The sequence below is a fragment of the Panthera onca genome, chromosome B3 (genome assembly GCF_046562875.1).
Source record: "Panthera onca isolate mPanOnc1 chromosome B3, mPanOnc1 haplotype 2, whole genome shotgun sequence".
Taxonomy (NCBI): Eukaryota; Metazoa; Chordata; class Mammalia; order Carnivora; family Felidae; genus Panthera; species Panthera onca.
In genome coordinates this window covers 112,691,556-112,717,702 of record NC_138344.1, presented here as the reverse complement: position 1 = coordinate 112,717,702, position 26,147 = coordinate 112,691,556, and the positions used below count along the sequence as shown (strand labels likewise).

Here is a 26,147-nt window from a genome sequence, read left to right as displayed (position 1 = left end):
TGAGAAAGATGTAGCCACTGCAGGGTGAAGGTGAGAGTGTAATTCGAAGCTAAATGAGAATGGCACTGGATTCTAAAATTATACCCCCTCTCAGATTTACAAATGTGCACACATTTACTCATGGTGCAAGAAGCCCTAAGTCCTAGCCCTGAGTGTGAATTGCCTGGGATCCATCCCAGGCTGTCATTGCTGGATTAACCAGACCTGAGCAAGCAGGATGGCACAGAGGAGGTGATAGGTTCCAGGACAGGGGCCCAGTGGCCTGGATGGACTGACTGCCTGGTACTGAACCCGGAGCCCAGGCAATTGTAGCGTTCACCTTGAGGCTGCCCATCCGACTAGCCTGGTGGGTTGGAGCTGGGACAGTTGAAGCTAATGAACGCCTCCTCTTTTATTCCCAGGGACACATGGAAGCCATCCATCCACTAGCCGAGGATCAGCTGAGCCCTGGGGCTGATGCTTGCCCACACTGCTGAGAATGGCACGGAGGCCCAGCCAGGCAGCAGGAGAAAGGTTAACCTGGGACACTCCTGGACAGTGATCCTGATGTCTGTTCTGAGTTGTGCACTCAAGGGTGTGATAAGTGAGTATGTTACAGGATCCCCAGGGATCACCAGCCCTCCCTGCCTCGGCAGCATGGTCACAGGTCTGGAGGTTCTCATTATGAGCCTGTGTTCTGTCCAAGGGCCTGTCACAGGGCTATAGTTGTAGAATAGGAGGGGAATGTCCAGCAGTTTCAGGCCGTTTCATGTGTTGGAGCCATCTTATAGCCACATGGCCTCTAAAAACTGTGCCAGACCCAGATTGGCTGACACAAATGATGTCAGACACCCAGCACATAGGAGATGACATCTTCCCAAATTCTCTCTCTTAACTGTAGGCTCGTGGATGCTTTGGGCCCTGGGCTTTACCGCTCTGCAATGAGAACTGTACCTCATCTGGGATTCCAGATTCTGCTCCGATGCTATGAACAGTTCACAAGGCCTTGGGTAGAGCACCCAGGGCATTGGGAGATGAGGGATTGGTGGTGTGCCTTAGCTGCCATAAAAGTGGCCACCAAGGGGTCAAGAGGAGCAAGTTCTCTGCTGCTTTTGGCCTGTTAGGAGGAAGTTTTCCTCCTCCCAAGTCCAGACAAGCTGCATGGAGAGCAGGGGACCCCCAACTGTGGAGTCTCACCTGTCCTCATATGGGCTTTCTTTCCAGCCTTAACCTCTGGCTTTTCCTCAGTGGTGCTTTAGAAAATGACGATTGGTTGGGGCTTCTGGGTGGCTCAGTTGGTTGAGCATCTGACTTTGGCTCAGGTCATGATCTCACGGTTCGTGGGTTTGAGCCCCACGCCGGGCTCTGTGCTGATGGCTCATCGCCTGGAGCCTGCTTCTTGGATTCTGGGTCTCCCTCTCTGCCCCTTTCCCGCTCACGCTCTGTCTCTTTCTCTCTCTCAAAAGTAAATAAACTTACAAATTAAAAAAAAAAAAAAAAAGACAATTGGCTGCTTTCCCAAGCCCCAAAGGCTTGTCTGGCCTAAAGGCTATTGTCTGCATAGGGCAAACAGTCCCAGTGAGGGATCAGGGACCAGCAGGCAGGGAAGTCCCCTGGAAGACAGGGCAGGGAGAGCCAGTGCTTTTACACTCCTGACTGGATGGGCTATTGGGAGCTGCTGGGCTAGCATATAGGAACCGGGAGGCTTAGCTTCCACACAGGAGCATGCAGGGAGGGCAAAGGGTAACTAGGTATTTCTCAGCTGTAGGTAGATGTTGACTCTAGTGCCGGTGGGAGTTTAAAACTCAGGGCTAGCATTTATTTTTCACTCAGCCTGGGCTTGCAAAATCAGTTTATGGTTGGAGGCTCTTTCAGGAAGTTGATTTGTAGCTAGGGTAGTGCAAGCCTGAACTATGGGTGTGGGGTGGGTGCACAGAGATGGCCACAGAGGCCACTGTGGGAGCACGGTGACTCAGACCAGAGACCTATTCCCCACATAACACAGAGTTCCCCAGGGCAATCTACACCATCATCCCTAAGACTGTTGTACCCTTTGGTCCAGTGATCCCATTTCTGGAGTTATTAAGAAATCTTTCTTTAAGGTACGCCTGGGTGACTCAGTCAGTCAAGTGTCCAGCTCTTGATCTTAGCTCAGGTCTTTATTATTATTATTTTTTATTAGTTATTTATCTTTTTTTTTCCTTCCAAGATTGTATTTAAATTCAAGTTAGTTAACATATAGTTTAGTATTGGTTTCAGAATTAGAATTTAGTGATTCATCACTTACATATAATACCCAGTGCTCATCACAAGTACCCACCTTAATAGCCATCTCCCATCTAGCCCTTCCCCCACCTGCCTACTTCCATCAATCCTCAGTTTGTTTTCGATAGTTAAGAGTCTCTTATGGTTTGCCTTCCTCTCTGTTTTTAGCTGATTTTTCCTTCCCTTCCTCTATGTTCATCTGTTTTGTTTCTTAAATTCCACATATGAGTGAAATCACGTGGTATTTGTCTTTCTCTGACTTATTTTGCTTAGCATAATACACTCCAGTTTCATCCACATCATTGCAAATGGCAAGATTTCATTCTTTTTGATGGCTGAGTAATATTCCATTGTATATTTATACCACATCTTCTTTATCCATTCATCAGTTGATGGACATTTGGTCAGCTCAAGTCTTTATCTCAGGGTTGTGAGTTCAAGCCCTGTGTTAGGCTCTACACCCAGCATGGAGCCTACTTAAAAAAAAAAAAAGAAATCTTTCTTTAGGATATATTCCTAGAGAAGGAAAAGGCTGAATTCTTTTGTTACAGGCATAAAAAAAGATGTTTCTTGTGGTGTCATTGTAATAGTGAGAGTGGGAAACAATTGTTCTCTCTCCCTTTTCTGAACACCTAAGTTAAGTAAATTATAGTTTTCCACCTGGTGGAATATCACATAGCCATTATAATAATGAGAACAAAAGCAATATAACAACTGGGGGAAATGATTATTTTATAATAAGTGAAAATGTCAGGTTACAGAATAAGTACATTAAAGCAACTTGTAAAATAAACACATGAGAAAAAATTGCAAGGGAGAAGTGATAATGGCTGCTAGTTTGGTGGAATTATGAATTCCTTTTCTTTCTATGATACATGGATTTGCTGCTTTTAAAGCTAAGTGTAATCCGGGTGAATATACAACACACCATTAACAGTGACTTTCTCTAAGATGTGGGGTGATGGAAGATATTTACTTTCTAGGTCATTCCTTTCCATAATGTTTAAATTTCAGGTGTGAGCACATGTTACTTTTATAATCAGGAAAAATAATAAAGATATTTTAAAATGTTAGCATTGAAAAATTTTAAAGGCTATATCTGCCAAGAAAGGGGAGAAGAGAAAGGCTGAGCTGCTAGCTGTTTACACCTGCCCTTATCAGTGTTTAAGAGCCTGTGCCTGTGTGGGCCCATTCATTCATTCATTCATTCATCCATGCCAGAAGTAGTGGGTTTTATCACCAGGCACTGTTGTAGGCACTGGGAACCCAGCAGTGAACAAGACAGAGCCCCTGCCCTCATGGAGCATTCATTCTAGTTGGAGGAGACAGACAACAAACAAGTAGCAAAATAGTAGAAAGTGAAAGTGCTGGAGGAATGAAATATGATGATGTCAGTGATGGGAAGGCTGTTTTGGATTCGAGACCAGAGAAGGTCTCAGGGGTGACGGTTGAGCTGAGATCTGAGTAACAATAGAGAAGCAGCCAAGTGAGGTCTGGAAAGAGCCTTGCAGGCAACACTCAGGATGCCCAGCCTCAGGGCCCCAACTGCTAGGTGCCCTTTACTGCCTGAGCCCTGGCGAACCTCTGTGCCAGGCTGACTGTGTTCCCCAGGCCCACTTGTCCTCCTGTGTCTGCCAGCTGGGATTTGCTTAGCATCTGAGGCCTTCTAAAATCCTCTTTGGCCTGCTGCTTTGTGTGGAATGGTTGCTCCTGACACTCTCCCTGGTGCTGCTCCAGGCACCAGGCTTCTCTGGGCAGTGTGATGCTGGTCACTGCTCTTGGCTGAATGTCCATGGCAGGGCTGGGCCATCTGAGATTCCCAGCCAATATGAGGGTGGGCTGGCAGTCAGGGTAGCTTGACAGGGACCAGTGTGTGTCTTGGTGAAAGGCCTTTGAATGGCACACACCTTGAGGCCCTCAGAGGTGGCTGCTACCATAGTCCTGTGAGGGTCCACTATGACCCTGGAGGATCATTGTGTGGATCTTGCCAGAACTTGGCCTTAGAACAGAACTTGGCCTCTCAGAATAGGACGACAGCCTGCAATGGCTCTGACACCTGTTCTGGGCTTCATTGATGATCTACCTAGAGGTTCATGTTGGGGTTCATGCTTCTTGTTTCCTCTCCATATACCATCCTAGTCTTCCAGAAGCAGAAACTCAGAAAGTGGTGGTGCCTATAGAGGAGCCTGTAGTCAGCTTCAAGGGCAGTGCAGTGTGCTGATTGGGAATGTAGGCTCTGGAGCCAGACTTGCTGGGTTTGAATCCTAGCTCTGGCTTTTATAGCTGTAATTCTTAAGACTTATTAAAACTTCCCCTTCCTCAATTGCCCCATCTATAAAATAGGCTTGAATATTATCTGAGTTAATACCTGGTAAGTGCTGAGAAGAGTGGCTGATGATTGCTGTGACTTGGGAGGTAGCAGGAAGACCATCCCAAAGAGTTTTCTGGGGGATGCCCATAGCAAGAAAGGGTGGAACTCTATAGTGTCTGGGCTAGCCAGTGACCACAGGTATTTAGCTCTGCTTGTTTCCTTTCTGGCCCTGAAGCAAGCCCATATGTTCCTCCCACCCTCACCCCTCCCAACTTGATTACCACAGTGCAAGGTGAGGATGGTTTCAGACCTTTCACCCAGATGTTAGGACACCTGCCCACCCCTCATAGATTCCACTCACTTCCAGCACAGAGCCTATCAGGGGGCTGGACTCAGAGTCCCCCCCCCCCCCCCCCCTGCCTCCACTGCCTTGCTCCCAGGGGCCCCCTATAAGGGCTGTGTCTCTCCCCAGCACATGGAACTGTAGCGATTTTGGTGCCTAGGAATGGGGAAGTAAATGAGGTGAAAGAGGCCTAGTAATGAGGCGAAGCCCCGCCCAGCCTGGTTGCATGTAAGAGGAATCCCGATTTTCTATCAAGATGCTCCTCTGGACAGAAATTCCCAGAGTCATTGTGTTGTGGCACCTTAGCTTCCTGGAACAAGATGAGAGTTTTGAGTAAAACCAAAGGCGGTTGCCTTATCTGGTTTTGCCTCCAGCCTGTCTCAGACTTGTGGCATTCTCTTCGCCCCTCTCAACTTGCTGTGCTCGCTGCGTAGGGAATAACTCAGCAGGTTCTGGAAGCTGGTGAGATACTCCTAGGGAGCAAGATTCTGAACCCCTCCCTACAAAGTCATTTATCACCTGTCCCCTTGCGGGGGGGACAGTGCCCTGCTCTGCCAAGTCACCTTGAGTTCTGGCCCTTGGCTGGAACTCCGTATTCCCAGGCCCTTTTATCAACAAGTATGAAGGCTCTTGTACATGAGTGTTGTTCTCCATATCCTGCATATGAAACTGTCCACAGCTCTTTTCTCCTTCTTGTTTTCATCCTTGCGCACGCTCTCCTCCTCACTTCGCTTTGAGTTTTCTTTCCTGGGCCATCTGTCTTTGTGTCATCGTTCTCAGGATGGTTGTGTTTGTCACCAGGAGAAAGAGGCCAATGTCCAGTGACCTACTGGTTCTTCCTGATGCAGGCCTTCCCAGGTCTCTGATCTCAGTGCCAAGCAAGGAGGTACTGGAAGAATGTGGGGAAAGGGCTCGGGTGGGGGGAGGCCTGGGCAGGGATAGAGGTCTGTTGGGCCAGCAGAGGGTCGGGGAGCCTGTCCCAGCTCAAAGTTTAAGCATGGCTCCTGTGAGTATCAGCAGTGGGTTCAGGGAGTGGAGTTTTGCAAATCTACCCAAGCCAATGCCGCTTCTAATGTTAGTGTCTGTCCCACCATGGTGTGAGCTGCCATCCCAGCTGATAACACTGTCTCACATCCCCTTTCTCTGTCTTCCCCCCTCATCTCCTGGCTCCAGCCAGGATACCCAGTTTCCCCTTTTTGTCTCACATGGACGAGGAGTGTTCTTCTGGCAAAACCCCACAGACACAGCCTGACCTGGCCTAGGTATGCTTCCCCTCTGCCTACCCATGTTCCTCCAGGTAGGGAAGGTTCCAGAAATGGAATCCAGGCCTTGGACTCACCCTGTTCTCTCTTCTCCATCCTCTCTTCTGTTCAACATCTTGCCCTCCTTCCACTGTTTAATGGCTATTCCTTTGTTCTTGCTTGCTTCTGCTCTAAGGTTTGGAGGTCCAGCTCTTTAAAGTCACCTGCTTCCAGGGGGTGTGACTGGACCCCACGAGTTGTTACTGACTGGGAAACCTTGGCCATCTCTAAAGATGAGCCCAAGGGGCAAGGAGAGCAGGGTTTTAAAGTCAACATTAAGGTGGGGTGCTGACCCGAGGACTCCATTAGTTATGTCAGGATGCTGCATAGGATGAACAGGATCCTGTGGGCCAGAGGGGCCAGAGGTGCGAGTGCAGGTCAGGTGGACAGACCTAAGTTCAGAGGGGCCTGAGTGGGTGGGAAACAAAGTGGTTTCCAGGCCACCACAGGCCCGCCTGCCTGGGGTCATGGGCCCCTCCTCATTCTCAGTGAGTTTCCCTGGAGCTTCAATCTGTTCTCTCCCACTCCAGGGGTCTAAAAGCCTATTGGGGGTTCAGGATAGAATGAGGGTGTGAGAAGCTTGCCAGGAATGCTGGCCCTTTCATTCCACCCTTCTTTTCAAGCCTGGACCTCAGAGGGCTAGTTCTGAGTGCCGCCCCCCCCCCCCCCCTTTCATTAAACCTCCCCAGCCACACAGAGGCTGGAAGCTGGCCAAGCCCTCCTCTACGAAACCTTTGTTTCCTCAGGGGCTGCGTGTGTGGTTATTGGTTTCACAGGGTTGCTTGGCTGCTGGGCTGTGCTCTGGGTGGAGGTGAAAACCTGACCTGGTTGGCAAGGAAGGCTGCCCAACCGCTAGTGAGGACAGGGGCAGAATGTCCCACCTTGGGTACGAGGTGGCACTCAAAGCGGGAGAAGCTCACCAGGAAGCCCATCTCTGTGCCAGAAGTGACAGCCACACTTTCTTGAGCATTTGCTATATTCAGTAGCGTCTATTAGCTCATTCATCCTTACAGTCATCCTCGGAAGTAGTTACTCTTGTTATTTTCCCTTTATCTATAAGGAAACTGAGGAAAAAAGGAAATCGTTTTATAGAAAGGTCTGGTAACGTGCCCTGGAGCCCACAGGTGAAGGGTACCGGCCTGTTTGAATCAGAAAGTTAGAGTCTAGGGCCCCTGGGCTTAACCACTTTATGCTATTCAAACCTGTGAGGCATGGTTTGTTGTTGGTGATGATGGCTCAGGAGGGAACAGCCTGCATTAATTTTTCAGGACTTCAGGTGTCCAAGGTTCATTTGTCTGGCAAGTTTGTTGAATATCTTCTCTATACAAGGCACAAAGATGATTAATACATATTCATACAACAAACAGTTTTAAGTTAAATTTTGTTTTTGTAAAAGTTTATACATACTTGGTAGAAAAAATTTTTAGACTATACGAGAAGTTTAAAAAAGGAAATAAAAATCACTTGTGATGTCACCCTCCAGAGATGATTATGGCTAATTTTTTGTACGTTTACATGTATGTAGGCTTTTGCAAAATCAAAATCATATTAATTATTTAGTTTTGAATCCTGCTTTTTTTTCCTCTTAACATTATAATAAACGTTCATCAAGGGGCCACTGGTGCATAGCAAAGCATAGTGCTAACTGTTGTCACAGAAGTGAACGGGGTGCAGAGGTGGACAAACAGGGCAGCAGATAGCTCTGGAATTGGAGGTGTTTAGGAAAATCTTCACAGAGGAGCTGGACCTTGAAGATTATGGGCTCATGGGCCATGGGTTGGGGGTGGTGGTGGCTGTAGCAGTTGGGAAAGGCACCCCAGGTAGCAAAAGCAGTAATGAAAAGATCCAGAGGACAAGATCTGAGGCAGAGGTGGCTCATAAAGGGCTTTGCCAGCCATCCCTAGGGGTTTGAGCCTTATTGCATAGATGGTAAAGATCCACTAATAGGCCCACATGGGGAGAAATATCAAATTCATGTTTGAGAAAGATTGCTGTTTTTACATACTCTTTAAAAAAATTTTTTTTAACGTTTATTTGAGAGACAGAGATAGAGCACCAGTGGGGGAGGGGCAGAGAGAGAGGGAGACACAGATCTGAAGCAGGCTCCAGGCTCTGAGCTGTCAGCACAGAGCCGGACGTGGGACTCAAACCCACAAACTGTGAGATCACGACCTGAGCTGAAGTCAGATGCTTACCCAACCGAGCCACCCCGGCGCCCTCTACATGCTCTTAGTGTGATGAGTGGATTGAAAAGGAATAGGCACCTTCCAGGCACCCCCTGGAAGACACCTGGGGGCATCTGGGTGAGAGATGGTGACAGCTTAAAGCAGAGCAGCAGCAATGAGAAAGAGGAGTGAAGAGGAAGAGATGATTTCAAAGATATTTAAGTGGTGGAAAGGACAGGAGGTAATGGCTGACTTGGTGGCCTTGCCATGTGACTTATTTTGATCAAGAAGATGTTAGTGGGCATGAGTTAACCAGAGTCTTGAAAAGCACGGGTGCAGCAGGGCTTGCTCGTTCATGTGCTTCTGCCCTTGCCATGAGAAAGCGTGCCTGGGATGTGAGATAAGTAGATAAGAGCCACCCCAGCCAAGGATAGGACAGAACCCCCAAATGACCAGCAGTCTCATGATCAAGGCCACCCAAGATCCCCTAACCCACAGACACACAAGTAGTAGTAACAAATGAGAGTTGATTGAAGCCACTGAGTTTTGGAATGACTTACATAGCAATTATAAACTATTAATAAATGTCTTTTTTTTTTTTCATTGAATGCTGTGTGCCAGACACTATTGTAGGCAGTGGGGATGCAGTACTGAACCAGACGGACAAGGTCCTTATTCTCAGGGAGCTCATGTTCAAGTGGAGACGCAGCAGAGGAAGTTAGCATGACACTAGAGCCTCTGGCTGCTAACTGGGTGCTTGGTGGTTCCTTTAATCAGAGTGGGGTCACAGGAGGAAGACAAGTTTTAGGGAAAATATAATGAGTCTGATTTAGGAAAGGATTTGAGGTGCCTATAGGACATTTAGGTGGAGGTGTTCAGGAAGGAGTGGGATACAGAGGTGCAGAACACAGGAAAAACATCTGGATGGGGACTGAATGTTATCAACATAATAAAACAGGAAATCATCTGGGCCAAGGAGAGAGAGAGTGAGTGCTATGGCTATTCAGTGGGGGGGAGGGGAGAACTGTGGCGGGGAGGATGAAAAAGATTTTGTTCTGAAGGTAACCTGGAAGCTGGGTTTGTGCTTGTGGAGGTGAGATGAAAGGCCACAGGAAATAGACAGATAGAATCTACAAGGAGGGGAGGGAAGACCGGGAGAGCTGGCCTGTGAGAATAAGGCTGAAAAAGTAGGCTGGCATGAGATCCTAGTGAGTCTTGAATGCCAGGCCAAGGATGCTGTGGCATTTCATTAGGAAATGGGGGGCCACTGAATGTTTTTGAGGAGGGGAGTACCATCAGGCGCACATGTCTAGATGGGCAGTGGTGTGCAGGGGGATGGGTGCTGAAGCAGAAACCAGGAGATGTGGATCCTAGTCTTAGCCTTTCCATCTACTGGCCCTGAGATATGGGGCAAATGACCTCTCTCTGAGCCCCAACTGTCTCTCTTAAAAAACAGGAGTTAAACTACCTGTCATTCATATGAATCTTAATTTTGTAAAAACCAATGACAAAATGTAAATGGAAGTGCTTGGAAGACCACAAAGCAATCCACAAGGGAGGGTATTGAGGTGGGTTATTAATTGTGACTAGGTCTGTGTTAGCTGAGAGATGAGGCTGGGATTCCCAGACAGGCATGCAGACTACATATGCATCTTGTTAACCTCTGTCCCCTCTCCCACCTTGACAGAGTGTCAAGCCTGGTGTCCACTGGCAGCTGGCAGAGCTGGGATGCATGTTTTCATCATCTGCCTTTCCATTCCTGATGCAGCCCTGAACTGCTCCCCTCACCCCCCTCACACACACACCCAAACATGCATCGTTTAGAGACTGCCTGCTCTGGAGAGGCCTGTGCCAAGGCTGCAGAACAGAGGACTGGAAAATAGTCCCTTCCCTCAAGGAATACACAGCTAGCTAGCTGTGTACTAGCTAGCTGGATCAGAGGGCATATGCCTTATAACAGCGTACGGGGTGGCACTGGAGAAAGAGGCAATTGAGTCATCCAGACAGTCACTGATGGAGGACAAGGAGAAAGCTGAGAGATCTGGGGGCCAGCCTTCAGGGAAGCAGGATGGAGCCTTAAAGACTGGTGGGGTTGAGAAGAGAGGAGAGGAAGGCAATAAGAAGTAAGAGAGGACTGTCAGCCCACTGGTTTCCTTTCAACATTGAAACTAACACCAAAACCTGCTTAATGGAGCAGTGAAAGACAAATGTGACCACAACGAGCTTCCACTTTCAACCCATTAGGATGACCATCATCAAAAAACCAGAAAATAACAAGTGCTGGCAAGGATATGGAGAAATTGGAATCCTTGAGTACTGTTGGTGGGAACGTAAAATGGTATGGCTGCTGTGGAAAACAGCAAGGCTATTCCTCAGAAAATAAACACAGAATCACCATATGATTCAGCAATTCTACTCCTGGATATAAATCCAAAAGAATTGAAAGCAGAGACTAGAACAGATATCTGTATACCCATGTTCATAGCAGCAGTGTTCACAATAGCCAAAAGGTGGAGGCAACCCATTCATGGACAAATGGATAAATAAAAGGTGACATAGGGGGTGCCTGGGCGGCTCAGTGGATTAAGCGTCCGACTTCAGCTCAGGTCATTGTCTCACATCTCGTGAGTTCGAGCCCTGCATCAAGCCCTACATCAAGCTCTGTGCTGACAGCTCAGAGCCTGGAGCCTGCTTCAGATTCTGTGTCTCCCTCTCTCTCTCTCTCTCTGCCCCTCCCCTGCTCATGCTCTGTCTCTCTCTTAAAAATAAACATTAAAAAATGTTTTTTAATGTGACGTATCTAGATAGCTAGCTAGATCACAGTGGAATGAATATTATTCAGCCTTAAAAAGTGAAGGACATTCTGACACATGCTTACAACATGGATGAACCTTGCAGACATGATGCTCAGTGAAATAAGCCAGTCTTAAAAGGGCAATTACAATATGATGCCACTGAAAAGAGGTAACTAGAGTAGTAAAATTCATAGAGACAGAAGGTGGAATGATGGTTGCCAGGGCGGGGGGGAGGGGGTGGGAAGCGAGTGTTTGATGAGTATGGAATTTCAGTTTGGGATAATGAAAAAATTTTGGAGATGGATGGTGGTGACAGTTGCACAACAGTGTAACTGTACTTAATGTCACTGAACTGTACACCTAAAAATGGCTAACGCGGTACATGTTATGTATATGTTAACTAACACACACACACAAGATAAATGTGATAGGTTGCTTAGAAAGATCCCAGAAATATGAGTGATGTGGAGTTGTTTGAAAAGAAGTGCAGGAAGAGATGAATCAGCTAGTAGCCTAGAAATGGGGGTGACTGGCAGGCCAGGACAGCCAGCTCTTCCACTGACCACAGATAATCCAAACAAAGCTTAGGGAGTGCAGGATATACCTCCTTCCAATAGTACTTGAGTAGGGCTGGTCAGAGGAAGCCAGTGGAACTTTTAGTTTTCTTCCTTTCATTTCTCATGCCCACCTGGCTAAGGTGAGGAATAGGGAATAAAGTAATGAACATGAAATAGGGTCAAGAATATGACTGGTAACCAAAGAGAAAGGTAGAGGCAGGTTTGGAATCCCCTCCAGCCTGGTCATGGCAGAGACCTGAGCTGCACGTGGGAAGGCAGGAGGAGGGCTCCGTCCCTCCTTCCCTCACCTGTCTCCTTTGTGTCCCAGCAGCCAGCCCCACTCGGCGCCATGGCATCTGCCGAGCCCCTGACGGCGCTGTCCCGCTGGTACCTGTATGCCATCCACGGCTACTTCTGCGAGGTGATGTTCACGGCGGCCTGGGAGTTCGTGGTGAACTTTAACTGGAAGTTCCCTGGGGTTACGAGCGTGTGGGCTCTCTTCATCTACGGCACCTCCATCCTCATCGTGGAGCGCATGTACCTGCGCCTGCGCGGCCGCTGCCCACTGCTGGTGCGCTGCCTCATCTACACGCTTTGGACCTACCTGTGGGAGTTCACCACCGGCTTCATCCTGCGCCAGTTCAACGCCTGTCCCTGGGACTATTCCCAGTTCGACTTTGACTTCATGGGCCTCATCACCCTGGAGTACGCCGTGCCCTGGTTCTGCGGGTCCCTCATCATGGAGCAGTTCATCATCCGCAACACCCTACGCCTCCGCTTTGACAAGGACGCTGAGCCCGGGGAGCCCAGTGGCCCCCTGGCGATGGCCAACGGCCACGTCAAGACAGACTGAATGGGGCTGGTGGGTGGGGCCCGGGGCTCTCTCATGGACCCCGTGGACAGAGGTACCAAGCTGGTGGGGTTACGTCTTCTGAACAGCACAAGCCCTGGCCCGGGTCTGGCCTCAGCCCCCTAGGGCACACACCCTCGCCGTCCACCGGGGGCGGGACCGGGGGCGGGGCCAGGTGTGGGGGGCGGGTGTCGAGGTAGCCCGGGGACTCTGGGAAGGGTCTGTGGATCCCTGCCCAGCTCAGAGGCTGGCGGCCAGAGGCCTATGGCTAAGCAGCGATTTGACCACCTGGGTGACTTTGGAAGCAGCAGGCCCTGTCCTGGCTAAGGGACTCTGAGAATGGGGCAGAAGATGAGAAGCCTGAGGAGGCCTGAGGAGGCTTTGGGCTGCTGCGAGGCCTCCTCTCTCCTCTCACGTGGTTTAAGTTGGGCTTTGGCTGGTTCCATTAGGCAATATTCAGGTGCTTGCTTGCAACCAATACCTCCCCGGGGGCCTGCTGAGCTGCAGCCTAAGGACAGACTGGGCAGCCAGGAGGCTGCTTGGCAGTAGTGCTGGTCTGCCAGGGCTGGAGGCCTTCCCTTGGCTCCTCTCCCCTCCCCCAGGGCTCCAACGCTCCCTTGGCCTTCTGGGGACCCCCCGACCCTGGTGCTGGATTCCCACCAACCTTGGGCTTTTGGAGGTTTCAATCCCTGTGTGTTCGGTGGCGTTTCCCCCCTTTCTCTTTTATTTTCAAGGCTTTTACCACTAGCAGCCCCTTTATCCGTGTCTGTCATCCCCACCGGCCCCCCTCCCCAACTCCCTGATCAACACAGCAGCTGCCAGAGATAGAACCCTGAGACAGACCCTGCCCACCCTGTTGCTGCCTTCCCTCCACTATTTCTGCTGGCCTGATGACTGGGAAGTTCCCCTTTTACACCTCCCCACCTGTCTGGTGGGCTGTGGCAATGCCCCGGTGCTCTTCTCTGTGCCCCCTCCCCTCAGTGGCCCAGCAAAAATTGAATGATATACCCTCCCCCAGCACACAGGCCAAGATGGGCCACCCCAGATCCACAATGGGGACCTAGAGACAAATCAGTTTAGGGGAGGAGGGTTGTGATAAAGGCATCTGGTTTCTTTTCAAGCCAGTCAGGGGGAATCGAACTTTCTAGGGGATGGAGGAGCAGGAATCCGGTGTTGGGAGACCCATGGAGAATAAGTGAGGGAAAAAAAGAAGACAGCCTTTCAGCTTTGAGAGGGTCTTTGGAGCATCCTTAGTGGGAGGGGGTCAGTTGGTTCTGCCATAGCCCCAGCCCTGCAGCAAAATCTGGTCAGAGCTACCCCCTTCCCACCCCTCCCAGCAAGGCTGACCCTTTGAGCTTACTCCTTAAGCAGTATTAGCCCTGCCATGCTCATGGGCTTTGTCATCTTGGTTGCCAGCCCCCCCCCCCCCACTCCTTCTGTGACAGGTCCATTGCTGGCAGTGGACAGGTGAAGTCCTCACTCCAGCCCACTTCTGGCTCTGCCCCCACTCCCTGAAGGGAGAGGTCCATCAGAATGCAGCCAATGCTGCACAGCCAATGCTGTGGCATGTGGTCTCTTGACGCACTAGGAGTCTTAGATAGAAATTTGCCTTTCCCTTTTTATGGATCATTATAAAACGATAATACTGCCTGTGGAGAGAATCTGCTCTTCCTTGCTGTGCTGCTTTACCTAGACTGTGCAGACAGCACTAGCCAGGGTGTGAGCCAGGGCTGGTGGCCTGGGGATGGGCAGGAGTGGTATCCCAGATGGGGAGAAAGGCTGGTTGTTTTCTGCAGTTAACCCTGTCCAGGACAGGATGAAGGGCACCTTCCAGCCTTTGTGTCCCTGCCAGGCTCCTCGAATCCAGGCATGAACTACATTCTGCAGGGGCCAGACCTACCTTTGATTTTGCTGTGGCCCCAATTCCAGGGTTTTGGGGCATCCAGAGATTCAGGTTTCCATCTACAGGTGGAAGGGGTTCTAGAGGGAAAATATCATCTGGCTTCCCTGTTCCCTCTGGGAAATTATCTCCTTGGCCTTCTCCCTTAATTCTGGGATATCCCAGTTTTCTGGACCCCAACACCCTTCCAGGCCCCCCATGTGGGCCCTTAGACCACACCACCCACCTTTGCCCTCCCCTGCCACGACCGAATCTGTGGTCAGCTTGTTGATGTCTGCCAGCATAGGGCCTCCATGATTCTCAGAGCAAGCCCTTGGATGGCCCATTGGGTCTGTCCACTCCAGATGTTGCCTCATGGGCATTCCCTGGCACCGTCTTTTCTCTGGGCCCTACAAACTCCCAAGTACAGGAGGCCCCACAGTAAACCTGCCTGCCTGACATGTACAGAGCACTGTTTTTCTGCTTTATCCAGGTGCCCTGTGGCTCTTATTGTCCCTCATAGGGCACAGAGTCCCCAGCAAAGGCAGGCAATGATCCAGGGCATGAGTTCAGGGTCTGAAGGCTCAGAAATCACCAGGAGTAGCCCTGATTTCAACTCTTGCTTTTTTTTTTCTTTCTTTTTTTTTTTTTTTTGGTATCTTCAGGGCCCTAATCCCTTAGTGCCCAGGCACCCCAGCTCTGTCAGTGGGGGTGCTGGCAGGAAGAGTCTGCTTGCTGTTTGTGAACCTCTGGTGTCCTGGGTCTCTCTCCACTGGACATGGCAGCATTTCTGAGTTATAGATCGCCATGTGCTGCCCTGCATGGTTGAACCGCTTCTGATGTCTGCTAGGCATCCTGTCCCTTATGCCCTGTCCCCTCTGATGCCAGTGAGTCACAATGGCCTATGCTTATTTACAGCAATAATACATAGGGAGTGCCCATGAAATCCTCTTGTCCTAGTCCCTCACTCTCTGCATGGGTCTCCTTAGGGAGGCAGCACTGAATGGGTCAGTTCCTGAGAACCTATATTTATGAAGCTCTGGGCTGTGCAGACATCATCACAGGGAATTCAGAAAGGAAAGAGGTCCAGCCCTTGAGCTATGGTGAAGGCAGGGAGAGTACCTTCCACCCTGAAGCCACCCCAGACATGGAGGAGCTGCAGGTCCCGGCTCTCCCACCTTCGAAGTAGGTGGGACTGTCTCCCAACTGCGGCAGCTCTTCAGAAGGACACACGACTGGTTTGTGCGCCCATTGCCTGCTCTGTCTTCATTGGTCTCTTTGTCTCTTCCTTTTCACATTTGTGCACATCAAATATACTGGTGTTTGTGTTCCAGAACTGGCTCTGATCCCTCTCTGTTTCTTCTGTTTTGGAGCCCCTTTCCTAGGGGCTTCTGGAGGCCAAGCCCTTCATACCATGTTATGACACTGTCTTAAACCAAGAGGGCTGCTGGTGGAGCCACCCTGTAGGGAGGGCAGGTGGCACCCCCTGACAGTCCTTTTCACTATCTCTGCTCTGACCCTCCTGGTAACCTGAATTCTCTGCCCAACCCTCCACCCCTCACCAGGAACATAATATGATCCATAATCTGGCCATTCTTTGGTCCTAGGTTGCAAAGCAGATGGGGAGCCCTGGGCAGTATTCAGGTTGGCTACAAGTTGACTGCATTTTCCCAGGAGATGAGCTCCTCTTAAAACACACCAGCCATGACCTGGAGTGTCATGAGCCAGAAGGGACCAAGGAAGGAGGCTGAGGGACCAAAGAGCTGAGCCACCAGAGCTCCTTACTTTCCATTACACCAAAGTCATGCTTTGAAGAAACAGAGCTCTGCACTCCTCCCTGGCAACTCTTCTTTCCCTGAGAGGTACATTTGGAGGAAATAATCCCTCCCTACTTTGTGTACTTCTGCTCTTGTCTTGTGTCCCTTGTCCTCTTCTCCCCTACCATGCTCCTGCCCACTTTCCACAGGAAAAGAATGTAGCATTCAGAAATTGTTCAGTCAGTTCAACTAAACTCAGATGGCCTGGTACCCCCGTGCCACAGCCACTGGTTTTCTGGATGCAGTAGGCAGTGTGTTTTCTGAGTCATTGGGGAGGCCCCTGTTTCCTGCACTCACTTCAATGTATTAATTTCTTTGACTGAAAGAGTTTCCCCTTATAAAAATGAGTAAACATAAAGCCCCAATGGCCATTTACATGTTTGTATAAACAATATATAAGGCTATTCCCTTACAGCAGGTTTTTATAGAAAGAGGCAAGCATAATGAAACAGGGTCTACCTTATGGAGCTTCAGAGAAAAGGCAAGAGGCAGGGCTCAAAACAAGAAGTCTGAGGGGACCCAAGACTCTTCTTAACTGGCCAGCCCCTTCTGTACTCTACTCAATGGATGCCTTTCTTTCTTGATACTTTCCTTAACCTCCTCTGCCCTACTGTCATTCAATCCAAAAGGACCTTCTGTCAATACTGCATTGAGACAAGGAGAGCTAATGCCAAGGACCTTGGCTACATCATCTGACATCTGCCCAGCCTTCACAAGAGTCTAATATTCAATTAACAACAACGAATGAATGACCATAATCTTGCCTTTCCTTCTGGGGTGCCCATCTCAGAAAAGTGCTTTGTCCATACTGCCCCCTGGTACAACCAAGGATATCTGGACTGCCTGTGTTTGGTGGGCAGGGAAACAGGTATAGGAAAAGGGAGCAACTGACTGATCATACCACAAGTTATAGGAATTTGTCTCAATAATTTTACAGTAGCTGCAGTTCTTACCACAGTTAACACTGAGACTTCAAGTATTGGGACTGCAACTTGGGCACAGCGATGAGTGTTCATGCACAATCTCAAATTTTCTCCCATTTGAGGTGGGTACTGTTACATCCCTTTTTTATAGAGGAAATCTGGTGGCAACAAGTCTGTAACCGATTTACCCTATTTCTCTGAAAATCACTTTTTTGTTTCAGTGTAAGTAGAAGACCCTTTGGGGGAGGATTTGTGGTGTGTCAGGTCCCCTTTCCTATTTTGATGAGATTCTGGATTTCATTACAGTCCAGCCATCCAAATGCTATTCACAAAGAGAAATGACTCTTTAGGAGGGGGAGAGCTGAGGTGGGGGGGATTAGGTTATGAGGAAGGAGCTATAGGATGCCATCTTAGTCAAAACCTAAAAAAAAACAGGCACAAGGATTCCTCTTGTGGATGGAGGGTTGTAAAATTGTGGCCTTTGGCAGCTGTGGGTTTAGGATTGACATCTCTTCCCCTCCCACACATGGCCTTATTTTTGCCCTTGGCCTTTTACCTTTGATTCTACTTATTTCTCTTAAGATTAAGCCTGAGCCTCTAGCTGTTGGCACTCTCAGAGGGTTTGAAACTACCAGGTGAAACCTTTCTCCTTCTGAAAACTCAGATGCACCTGAGAATTGACCTGTTTTATTCAACTCCTATGGGACACCTGCAGTGAGCCGGAGTAGTCATCGGGGTGGGGGTGCTTACAGTTAGCTGGTGAGAAAGACACTGATTGGACACTCACACAGATAGTTAAGTCATTGCAATGTTGCTTAGCCCTGCAAAAGAGAAATTTCTAACAGAGGAACCTGGCTTATCTACAGGGATACGTAAGGATTCCCTAGGACACACACACACACACACACTGTAGACCTTCAGGTTGAGTACTGGTGCTTTTCAGAGGTGGGCTGGCTGCTGGCTGTGCAGAAATATAGATGTTGACTATGCCTTAGGAGGTGCCTAGATGGATACAGTGCAGAACAAAACCAGCACACAGTGGGTACTTCAAGGAATGCTCAATGAGTGAAGTCTTAAAGTAAGTTGGTCCCAGTAAGCCCACCCTGAATGTTCCAGAGCACCACAGTCCCCTTTGGGAACCTGAAGCTACGAATGCCATTTGAACAATGACCATTTCTGCCATATCTGTGCCCACCACCATAGAGCAACTCACTGTCCTACTGATTTTACCAAACCATTAGTCTCCACAGAGCCCTGCCAGCTTCTCTCTCAGCGTCTTTGGAGCTTGGCTCAAGACCCAGCTCCATTGATTTGTCTATTGCTTCATTCTGGTGATACATTTCTTGGTGTGGACAAAGGTGTCCTTTCAGTGCCAAGAACTATAGAGAAGGATACACTGACAGTCTGGTCTGGCTCCATGCTTCTATTACAAGCCTACCTTCCAAACAGAAAGGAAGCTTTCCAAGTTTATAAGGGTCCACCAATGGTGAAGGGCCCCTGAAGCTGAATCTTAGTTTGAGTATGGAGTTATGTTAGTTTCCTAGGGTTGCTGTAACAGATTACCACAAACTGGGTGGCTTAAAGCAACACAGATTTATTCTCTCACAGTTCAGAAGTCAGAAATCTAAAATTAAGGTATCAACAGGGGTTTCCCTCTGGAAACTAGGGGAGAATCTTTCTATGCCCCTTCCAACTTCTGGTGGCTGTTGGCATGTCTTGGCTTCCTAGGTTTGTGACTGCTCCATTCCAGTTTCTGGTCACATGGCTTCCTCCTCTTCTATCTGGGTCTTCTTTTCTGCTTCTTCTAAGGACACTTGTCATTGGATTTAGGGCCCATCTCAGTAATCCAGGATGATCTCATCTCAAGATCCTTAACTTAATTATTTTTCCAAATAAGGTCACATTCACCAGGTTCTGGGATTTAAATGTGGCTAAATATTTGGGCGGCAGAGGGGGCGGGGAGCACTACTGAACCCACTACAGGGATTAAGGAGGGAGATTTCTACCGAAGCCTTTGCATCTTGTACTGATTAAGAGCAAGAGCTAGAAGAAGTTAGTGCGAAGTGCCCTGGGACAGAACTCAAGGATTTAGGTTGAGGATGAAGCTCTCCATCCCAAAACACATCCAACTGCTGTGGTTTTTCCGTTTAGATGCAGATCTGACCATTTCACTCCCTATTCCAGACTTGTTTAATGATCTCCCATTATCTTTAGTATCAAGCTCTCTGCCTCCTCCAGACTTATATAGCCCTCTGTGGTTTGGCCTCATTCCTCACCTCCCCCTCAGTCCTGTGCAATCTGGAGAGAACAGCATGTAACTTCCCTGCAGCCCCTGCTCCCTGTCCCTGTGCTCCTCTCATTGGAACACTCTTACTCCTTGCCTTTTGCCAGCAGCATGGTCTTCATCTACCCCCAGCTCTCAGGTTAGTTCAGGCACACTCAGGTGGGAGCTGTCTCCCTGGAAACTCTCAGTGTGACAGCCTGCCAGCCACAATGGCTGAGTTCTTCCAGTGCTGTCGATGCAGATTTCATTTGTCCATCTACCCTACTGTGCACCAGGTCCTGTGCTAGGCCCGCAGCACAACAGTGAACAGGGAACACTCATCTCTGCCCTCCCTGTGTGATGCCTTTACCTGAACTATGGGGCACCGAGAACCCTGTTGGGCTGATGTAGGGGAGAAGGAATTAACTAGGTTTAGGGGTCAGGAAATATTTCTCTGTCTGCTACAACCTGGAGAGTGGGAGGTGGGGCAAAGGGGGAGGTGGGGCAAAGATCAGCCTCCAGGTAGAAAGGACCCCACGTGCAAGGCAGGGAACCCAGAGCAGGGTCTCTGTGGGTCTGCATGAGCTCCCAGGGGTGAACAATGGAGCTCACAGGAAGCCCAGCCTAGATCATGAAATGTCTTGTAAACCAAGGCAGGAGGGACAGATGATAAACAAGAAAATAACAGGTTGTAATACATTAAAACAGATGGGTATGCAAATGAACAGGGAGCTCCTTTAGATTGAATGGCCCTGAAAGGTCTTTGGGAAGAGATGATATTTGGCTTGAAATCTGGATAATGAGGAGGATCAGCCTGTGAAGATGGGGATGATGTCATGCAGAGGAAACTGTTAGTAGAAAGGCCCAAAGCTGGGAGTAAGTTCGGATAGTTTGAGGAACATCTCAAAGGCCACTGTGGCTGATGCTTGGTGAGGCAGTGGGTAAGGAGAAGTACGGGATAGGGTCAGGGGTCAGAGTGTGGAAGTCGCTGGAGGCCTTGTCAGGGGGAGGGGATAGGGAAGAGAGATGGAGAGAGTTCTTAAGGATGGAAAACTGTGAGGTCCTTCCTGAGGGAACAGGACCAGGCAGGGGAGGACTGCAGGCAGAGCCTGGGGTCCCTTGTACCCTTAGCATGTCCTCCTAGAGGCTGGGTCATGGATGGGGTTAGCATAACTGAAGGGTGGGTCTGTTTGGTTTCTGCAAACCCTTCTCTTTACATAAGCATTCCCGACCCGGAGAAGATTGCATGCAGGGTCCTGCAGAGCTCTACAAATGAAACCTCTCTCCTTCTCTCTCTCCTTCCTTCTCTCTCTCTTGCACGCACGTGTGCGTGCACGCGCGCGCACACACGCACACACACGCACACACACACACACCTCACCTCACCTCATATGCTCTAACCTTTGTGAGATGGGCCTTCGGAGGCCCTCCTGAAGCTATCGGGAAGCTCAGACCCCCATCCCACCCACAGACCTTGGAGTCTCCAGGGACTGGTAGTATTAGGACACCCCAGAGGAGGGCAATGGTGGGGGAACGGCACAGGTATCGAATCAGACTTAAGTCTAACCTCGGCTTTGCCACTTACTATATGTACAACTTTTTTTTTTTAACTTTATTTTTATATATTTTGAGAGAGAGATAGAGAGCACAAGCGGGGGAAGAGTAGAGAGAGAGAGGGACAGAGAGAATCCCAAGCAGGCTCCACACTGTCAACACAGAGCCTAATGTGGGGCTCGAACTCATGAGCCGTGAGGTCATGACCTGAGCTGAAATCAAGCTGGACACCAACTGAGCCACCAAGGCAGCCCAACTATCTATATGACTCTTGACAAGTTGCTGAGCTCCTCTGAGATTTAGCTTGGTGGATGTAGTTCAAATTTAGTCAGCTTAGCTTAATTCACTGGGAGCACATTCTAGCCTCCCCTCTAAGACTGAATGTAAGAGTGACTGCATCAAAGGCTTGGAGCAACAGGAAGGGCATTAGATTCCGGTTCAGTGCAGAAAATATTGTAAAATGGAATAGACATTTATGTTATTAAAAGTTTTGTGAACATTGCCCATGAGGAATTTTCTCTGGTCAACTCTGGCCCACCACCCTGCTGGTTGTAGGATGACCAGTCACCCTGGTCTGCCTGGGACCTTAAAGGCCTTTCCTAGGATGTGGGACTTTCTGTGCCAAAGCTGGGAAAGTCTTGGGCAGACCAGGGCACATTGGTAACCCTAGTTGGTGAGAGTTTAAAACATCCCACCCATTTGGGTTTTTTTTTTCTAAGCGTGTCCTTTGGCCTTTCCTTTGACTCCTTGAGGTGCCCCTCAGCATTTTCCAATTAACTCCTTTTTGGTTTATGTTAGTTGACTCTGTTGCTTATAACCAACCTCATCCCCTGCTCTCTGCACAGTAGTAAGAATCTTCTGTAGGTTGACGATCCAGATCCCTGCTATACACCTGACTTTTAAACATCTGACTGTCAGCTGTGATCGGACCTTAGCCCTCACACTCCCCCTTCCTAACCTTCATGAGATGCTGCTCAGGCCTTGAACTAAAACCTCCCATCTAGTTCCCGCTCCATCTCCAGGAGACCTTGCCAGTTATGGTGTATGCTTGGCACCCCTGCACCTGTTTTTGAGTCTTAGGTTGATTGCTGAAAGCTAGAGGAAGCTCTGACATGGGAGCACCCATACCTAAGCCCTTCTTTCATAAACTATAAAGCACCCAGAAGTATAGATCAGGACCTTTCAAATTTTGCATATATCCCAGGATTCAGCTCTAATCCAATTGGGATTAATCTGATTTAGGACTTATCCTTTTCTGTTGTAGGGTCCCCAAGAGTCCTTTAAAGATAGGCAGTCTGCCAGCCACCTCTGGGTGGACAGTTAAGGACATCTACTAGTGCCTACTACCTCCCTGGCTTGCCCGCAGGCAGTTCCCTGAAACAGTCCCTCCTGCTGAACCAAAGCCAAAGGTCAAGGCAGGGGACAGAACTTTGTCTAGACCTCTTTGATACCAAAAACCAAACCTCTTCCTTGGATAACTTTAGAAACGAAAACGAAATGACATTAGGTGTTATTTTGCTGACTTTCACTCAATCTGTTACCCCAAGGTCTTAGGCCTGCTGACCAGCAGGACCAGATGGCGCCTTTTACAGGAATATCTCATCATTTCTGCTTTTGTGTAGGCCCTGGACATTCTAAGAAACAACATGTTTTCTCCTTCCGATTGACATATCTGTGCATCAGATATATTTTCATATATTTTTCCTATGACTCTGCTGAAAGCACTTGGCACCCAAGCCTAGTTTACATTTCATGTCCTCGAGATGAGAGCTGACCTCGTTGAACAGAAGGGAAGGGAAGGGAAGGGAAGGGAAGGGAAGGGAAGGGAAGGGAAGGGAAGGGAAGGGAAGGGAAGGGAAGGGAAGGGAAGGGAAGAGAAAGGATTAGATGGTTCCATATTCATGACTCTATTTTGCAACCAGCCGTTTTTTGGTCTCCGGAATGTGGCCATCTACACTCCATATTGCCCTAAGAACTTCCTGGCTGCCTCATGAAAGATGCAACATCTCTGACTTTGAAGTCTTTAGACCTGAGTTTGAATCCCAGGTCCCTGACTTACTTGGGCATGTTATATAACCTATCTAAGCCTCCGTTTTGGCTAATACTAGGCCAAATCTCCCAGAGATGTGGAGATCAGATGAGACAACGCTTGACAAGTGGTTGGCATGCACTCAGTGTCAGATATTAGGAGAAATATTCTCGTTAGTCTCACAAGTCAAATGCAAGCAGATGTCACTCCAGCAAGCATTTTTGGGCTCCTGTTGACATGCTCATCGTGGCCAAAACCATGGGCTTTGAATGCTTCTGATCTGAACTGGCCCACTTATTAATTGGGAGGCAAATTAATCTCTATACACACAAGTTTTCTCATCTGTAAAATGGGAATGATAAAACCTACTCTGTAGGATTATTGTGAAGGTTAAGTTAAATAAAATGGTATGTCTAACATGCTTAGTACGGATCCATGATTCCTTAACTCAAAACCCATGGGGTTTTGCAAAGCTTTTTGGATTTCAGAAAGATAATAATATTTATATGCTGTATATTTTGTAGTTTCTGGACCAGGTGTGAATAGGACCTCACAGTCCAACACATTATTACTTCTACATGGAAATCTATAAATATCATATTAAGTGGGGGGGGGGGTAAATAAAAACTCGAAATGGCCTTACATCATACCTTGTGAGACACGACAAGTGTAAAATTCACACTTGACAGATAACAAACTAAATATCAGGATAGTGGATGGTTCAAGATCACATGGTCCAGAATTGACAACACGAGGGTCCCTGGGCCATCTAAGTCCCAGGGACTCTCCCCCTTACACCACACAGTGTGACAGATTCGACCCTACCTACAACCATCCTCTTGGCTTAATGAACTTTTCCCCCTCCATATACACACAAAGTGCCTACTAAACAGTTAAGTTTTCTTCTCATCTTTTGAAGTATATGTATGTATACTTCTGTGTTCTTTGCAGATTCTGCTTTTCTTTACTTTGGTACCTGGTACACATTTCTCTGTGTGGTATTTTAAGATCACTTTTAAAAACTAAAGAGTCTTCCAGAATCATAATATAACCTTAATATAGCTTAGTTATTCCCTTATCACTGAGTGTTTGCATGTTTCCAATTTTACGCTGTTCTAAAATAATGCTCAGTCACTCACTTTAAACTTTGCTTTGGAGATGAACAAGCACATCCATCAGAAAACACCTGTCCCTTGAGCCCCTGGCTGGCTGGCAGCCTTTGGGAGATTGTATTTCCAGGCACTTCAACTATATATTTGTTGTTCCCAATCAAGTAATCAATTAGGGTTTATTGATTACCTGCATGGGGAACAGGGTGCTCTTTGGTGTGGAAGGAAGCACAGAAGCACAAGCACAGAAGAGTAAGATTCTGAGTATTATGAAGTGTACGTGTAACCAAGCAGGTGTTTCAATTTCAAACCAAGTTGGGTTTGCGTCCAGCCAGTGAGATCTTCTAAGAAAAACTGATCAGGGTGGGCACCAAAGTGTGACATTAGGGGAGAATGGCAAGAATTTCAAATAGGTCTCTGATCTACCTTTTTGCCTGTCAAGGGTGTTGGTTCTATTCAGGACTAAGGCACTAAAAATGAAATAGTGAATAGGGAAAATAAGGTCAGGGGTTCCATGAAGCCTTCCCTAATTTGTCAAGTTTTACTTTCCGACTCTAATGGTAAGGGTGAACCATTAAAAATCAATATAGTACCACTTCCCTGACTCCCCTTTGTGGGGGCTCAGCAAAAGGATAAACAAGACCCGGTTGCTGGTTTTATCTTGCTTCCCCTTAAGCAAATTAACTAACCTTTTCCCCCCATCCATCAAATGGTAACAACAGTAATGCTCTCATGGGACTCACAGGATTGTAACAAGGATTGCTTAAGATCCTGATGAGTTTTTTAGAAAGAACGAAATGTTGCCCAAATGACCTGAGGGAGGTCAAGGACCACATCTCATTCACTGCCACATGGCAGGCAACCAGCACAGTGTGGGTCTGCACAAAGTAGGAGCTCAATAAACATTTGTTGAATGAACAAGGGAATTGGCAGGTGTTATCATGAGCCCATAAAGGGTAGAGAACTGCCCATCATTTCATCACCCTCCCACTGACTCTGTTACCCATGTATCTACTATAAGGAGTCCCATGTTCAGGGCAGTAAAGTTTCATAGCCTAACATTCACCCCTAGTGGGGAAGTGTCGGCAAGCACTGACTTCAAGCCATCTCCTCAGGTTTCAAGGCTGCAGGACTCACTGTCACAAGGGACTGGCCAGCTCAGCCCTCACTTCCCGCTCCTGGCTGCTGAGGCAGGGGTACGTCAGGCCATTGTGTCAGCAGCAAATAGTAGCTCTCTGGCCAGCGGAAGACACCTGGCAACAGACAACAGCTGTGCCTTATCTACCTCCATCTGGGGCCTCAGGTGCCCCATCACCTCCTAGCCCAGCCAGCCTGCTGCTCCTGAGCATTTGGTGCCAACAACAGAGACCCCCCCCCCCCATACACAGCCCCCCTGCAAGCCTGCACTAGGGAGCCAGTTCCAGGTGGCTCAAGTCCGGCCCACTGGCTAGACTTTTCTAAGGCGCTCTCCTGGATTTCCTGAGTCATTCATGCTTCTCCTTGAGATATCCTAGAGAACAGGATGAGCTGTGAAGGTCGGCAGCTGTGGGGTTATAACAACTGGTCACTTTCTAAAGCCTGATTTCTTTCCTCATGCCTTTGTCACTTTATGCCTTTGTCTCTTTATTTTATCTTCTCCACCGGACACACGGTCCAGAGAGCACGGCGCATTGCTAACTCACTGCTTCCTCATCCCAGTGCTGAGAACTGTGACCACCCCCAAAGAGGTGCTTCATTAATATTTGTGAATGAGTGAACAAATGAACTTTTTGCAATGCTTATTACATATAATAAATGATATTTATTATAAATAAGTGATTATGATAAGTACCTTTAAAAGGAAGCAGGAATTTCCAGTCTTTCAGGATTAACATACACATTGTCCCGCCTTACTCAGTGATTATGTATTCATTCAGTCATTCAGTTATTCATTTAACCTTGTGTTTGATCTGTAAGAGATGAGAATTAAACAGTTGTATAATGTAGTCAGGGCTACAAAATAGGGGT

General features: G+C 48.3%; 1 protein-coding gene across 5 annotated transcripts; it reads left to right on the top strand.

Annotated features, from left to right (window-relative positions):
• Positions 1–469: 469 nt before the first annotated feature.
• On the top strand, positions 470–15,781 carry TMEM229B (transmembrane protein 229B). 5 transcript variants are annotated; one of them, XM_060620106.3, is made up of 3 exons: positions 471–583; positions 5,700–5,784; positions 12,048–15,781. In XM_060620106.3, exons 2-3 carry the CDS (start codon positions 5,713–5,715, stop codon positions 12,567–12,569), a joined length of 594 nt encoding a protein of 197 aa, XP_060476089.1. In that variant the 5' UTR covers positions 471–583; positions 5,700–5,712; the 3' UTR covers positions 12,570–15,781. The 5 variants fall into 5 exon arrangements, with proteins under 5 accessions (XP_060476091.1, XP_060476092.1, XP_060476089.1 ...); XM_060620108.3 differs by lacking the exon at positions 5,700–5,784 and having other exon boundaries at positions 470–583; XM_060620109.3 differs by lacking the exon at positions 5,700–5,784 and having other exon boundaries at positions 470–583; positions 12,045–15,781.
• The last annotated feature ends 10,366 nt before the right edge of the window (positions 15,782–26,147 follow it).

Bases quoted from the DNA above. Each gene is read 5' to 3' on its own strand.
- TMEM229B (XM_060620106.3), top strand. From the start codon at position 5,713: ATGTCCAGTGACCTACTGGTTCTTCCTGATGCAGGCCTTCCCAGGTCT. The intron at 5,785-12,047 runs GTACTGGAAGAA...GTGTCCCAGCAG, and splicing joins TCTCAGTGCCAAGCAAGGAG to CCAGCCCCACTCGGCGCCAT.